This window comes from Branchiostoma belcheri, unplaced genomic scaffold, assembly GCF_001625305.1.
Source record: "Branchiostoma belcheri isolate BF01 breed outbred unplaced genomic scaffold, Haploidv18h27 scaffold9, whole genome shotgun sequence".
NCBI classification, from domain to species: Eukaryota; Metazoa; Chordata; class Leptocardii; order Amphioxiformes; family Branchiostomatidae; genus Branchiostoma; species Branchiostoma belcheri.
Window position 1 is genome coordinate 3,037,362 of NW_017804575.1, and position 2,948 is coordinate 3,040,309.

The 2,948-nt window shown below is 43.3% G+C and overlaps 1 protein-coding gene across 1 annotated transcript in view; it reads left to right on the forward strand.

Annotated features, from left to right (window-relative positions):
• The window catches only part of LOC109487837, a 9,308-nt gene extending 6,746 nt beyond the window's left edge, over positions 1-2,562 (forward strand). The window contains exons 5-7 of the mRNA XM_019791930.1: positions 473-658; positions 1,257-1,401; positions 1,885-2,562. Coding sequence (XP_019647489.1) covers positions 473-658; positions 1,257-1,401; positions 1,885-2,039 — 486 coding nt within the window. The 3' untranslated portion in view covers positions 2,040-2,562. The remainder of the gene's footprint in view (positions 1-472; positions 659-1,256; positions 1,402-1,884) is intronic.
• The last annotated feature ends 386 nt before the right edge of the window (positions 2,563-2,948 follow it).

Genomic DNA, 2,948 nt, shown 5'->3' on the forward strand with positions numbered 1-2,948 from the left:
GGGGTTTGTTAACCAGAAGGAAAACACATTGTTTTTGCTTCTTCTTCCTCTTCTCCAAACAACTAAGGTCAATGACTTGAACCAGACGTCTGTCACCATGGTAACAAGTAATGTAGCAAAAACCTGTGGTGTTGGGTTACATTATGTAGCAGAACAGAGTTGGAGAGGCGGCTCACCATACATATGAATGTATATGACTTTGAGTAAGAATAAACAGTGTAGTTTGTTGAGCTAGACCAAGTGAAGGTAAACATTATGCATCTGCTTTGCAAATGTTACCTTTCTAGTTTTTTTTAATTTTTTTATTCCAACATGTAATCACCAGACGTGATGACGACACACTCAAGTTTTTTCAACTTATATTAATGCCGCCAACAACACAGGGGACAAATACATTCTAGTTTTATTTTGTTTTGTTTTATTGTGACGTTTGGATGATTTATTTGGTTGTTTTTCTCATGTGTGTACACAGATCAGTCTAAACACCACGATTAAGCAGTTCTACCGTGACGTGCTGGGTGAGGAGGGGATGTACGCCACCTTCAGGTGTTCGGGCGCGTCTCTGCTCATCGCGGGCCGTCCACAGGCGCCCTCTAGCGGCTCAGGATGCAAGTTCTTCTGCGGATGCAACGACGTCCGGGTGGACCTTCAAGGAAAGGTAAGACTACTTCGACAAGTCAATTGTTGCCTTCGTCGAGAAGGCTATGAAATCACTTTGCTATAGTGTGGAGGCACAACTATTGAAGGCATGGTTCGATGTTCATGATTTTTGGCAGGCGGGTTACCGTTAGAGAGACCAAGGTCAAGTTCAAAAATGGGCTTCGTGGGGGTCCCTACGTCACTGCAGTGGGGCTTTTGTGTTTGTCGTTTTATTGTTAACAGGATAGTTTTCCGGTATACCTCAGTGGTGGAACCAATAGTCAGTCAAAAGATGATGGCCGGACTCTATGTAAAGGAATTTTTACTAAAGTTCTTTTAACAAATAAAGTAACAGAGCTCTAACAACTACGTTGGTGAAGGTAAGACATCTAGGTACTATACGCCAAAAAGCAGTTACTCAACAAGCAACTGGGTATGATTTTGGAAACGGTCAGACGTTTCAGCTAGTATCCACTAGCTTTCATCAGTAACACTCAGGAGACTTGTCAGAAAGGCAGGTTTATAAGCACGAACTATTGATTGATATGTAAGTGAAGACAAATTTTTTGGAAGTCCAAAAGGAAACAACTATAACAACTGTTTTTTTTTCCCGCCAGGTTGACTTGATAGAATTCTCCAGCCCCCGGGTACTTCTGGAGAGGCTGGCCGGAAGACTGTCGCAGCCGGTCCCGCCCCCCATGCCTCCCGCCCAACTCATGGCGCCGCCCCCTTACTCCCCATCACCGCAGGGATACATGCAAGGTCAGTTGTTTGTTTGTTTGTTTGTTTGTTTGTTTGCTCCTTTATTTATTTTTCTACGGTACTTTTAAACAATTGCGCCCACCATGAGATACTAAAGGGTTAATGCCCCAGCCCGAGGTGTACATAATGAGATTATACCTGGTCAGGTGCGATAAGGTCAGCAGGTGGTCGGTTATTCTAATAACCGACCACTTTTCAGGTTATGGCCTGATAATCGATTGGAAATGGAGCCTTCTGATTGTTTGACGTTTTCTGGCTATATGATAATAGTAGTTTAACATCTCTCCCAGAAAAAGTATAATAACTTTGATTGAAATAAAGTTGTATGTACATGTATGCACAACAAATCGCCTCAACACAGAGCAAAAATGATGATAACTTTCTTGAATTAGAGTTCGGTTAAGCCATCTTGCAATTCATTTTTTCTTCCAAATTGCACGATGAATTTAAAAAAAAACAATTCCATGTACTTATTCCCAACAGAAGCTCCGCCGCCGTATCCAGGCAGCCCGACCACGCCTAACAACCCCTTGGCCAATCAGCAGGCCTATATCGACATGTCACGGATATCAGCTGTGAACTCGTCACAAGGGAATAACACCCACACTGAGTCGGACACGGCAGGTCTTCTAGAGTGATACCTGTAATTATGATGTGATGTACTTTGTATACTAGTACCAACTTACCCTGGGTGCCAGACAAGTTTACGGACCGCTAACCGTTTCCTGCGGCAGCCAGAAGCCCTTCGCCCGCAGACCTAAATTACCGCTGCGGTGGAATTGAGCCCGTGGGAAGTATTCGTTTGTAGGGCCAGACAAACTCCCCCCGGGCTAGACTCCCCCGTAGCGATAAATTTACACCAGCGGGCGAAGGGCTCTTGCTGCCCGGAAAACGTTTGGCTTCCAGGGTAATACCAACTGCAAATAACTAATTCGATAAAGGGCCCTGGATAACTGTTATCCATTCCAGATGTGTATCATATATCATTGAGAAAAATGTGTGCTAACTTTTATTGGTTGTTTTTTTGTCTGTTAAAATTACCAGTTTCGTACACTGTAGCACGTCGACAGAACATACTGCACCTGCGGGAAACCCGTAATATATTGTGCATAGCACTTTAGCAGAATGTCTCGTATAAGGTCGTATTCGCGTGTATAAGGTTAACATCCCGTCTGTAGTTTCCAAATGTTATGTCGGAAAAGAAATTGTCTCCAACACGCAAAATTCTGATGCGACGTTAACCAAACAACGAAAACCGTAAAAAAATCAGGGTTTTGTGCAGGCGCCGTACTTTCTGCCGACGTGCTAAGTTTGGTGTATTTTTAGACACGAGGAAACTCTATCAATGTGCCGCTTTCACTTATATAATTATGATATGATATGCATCCATACATATGTATATTTGTACATAAAGGTAGCTTGTCTTCAGTATCACAAAATGCTGCATGATACACCAACCGTATGGCAGTAGCCTAGAAAGTATTTTTGGCGACGCCTCAAGAGGGAGCCTAATGGTACAGGGCTGTGTGCAGTTTGCAAGAATTCTA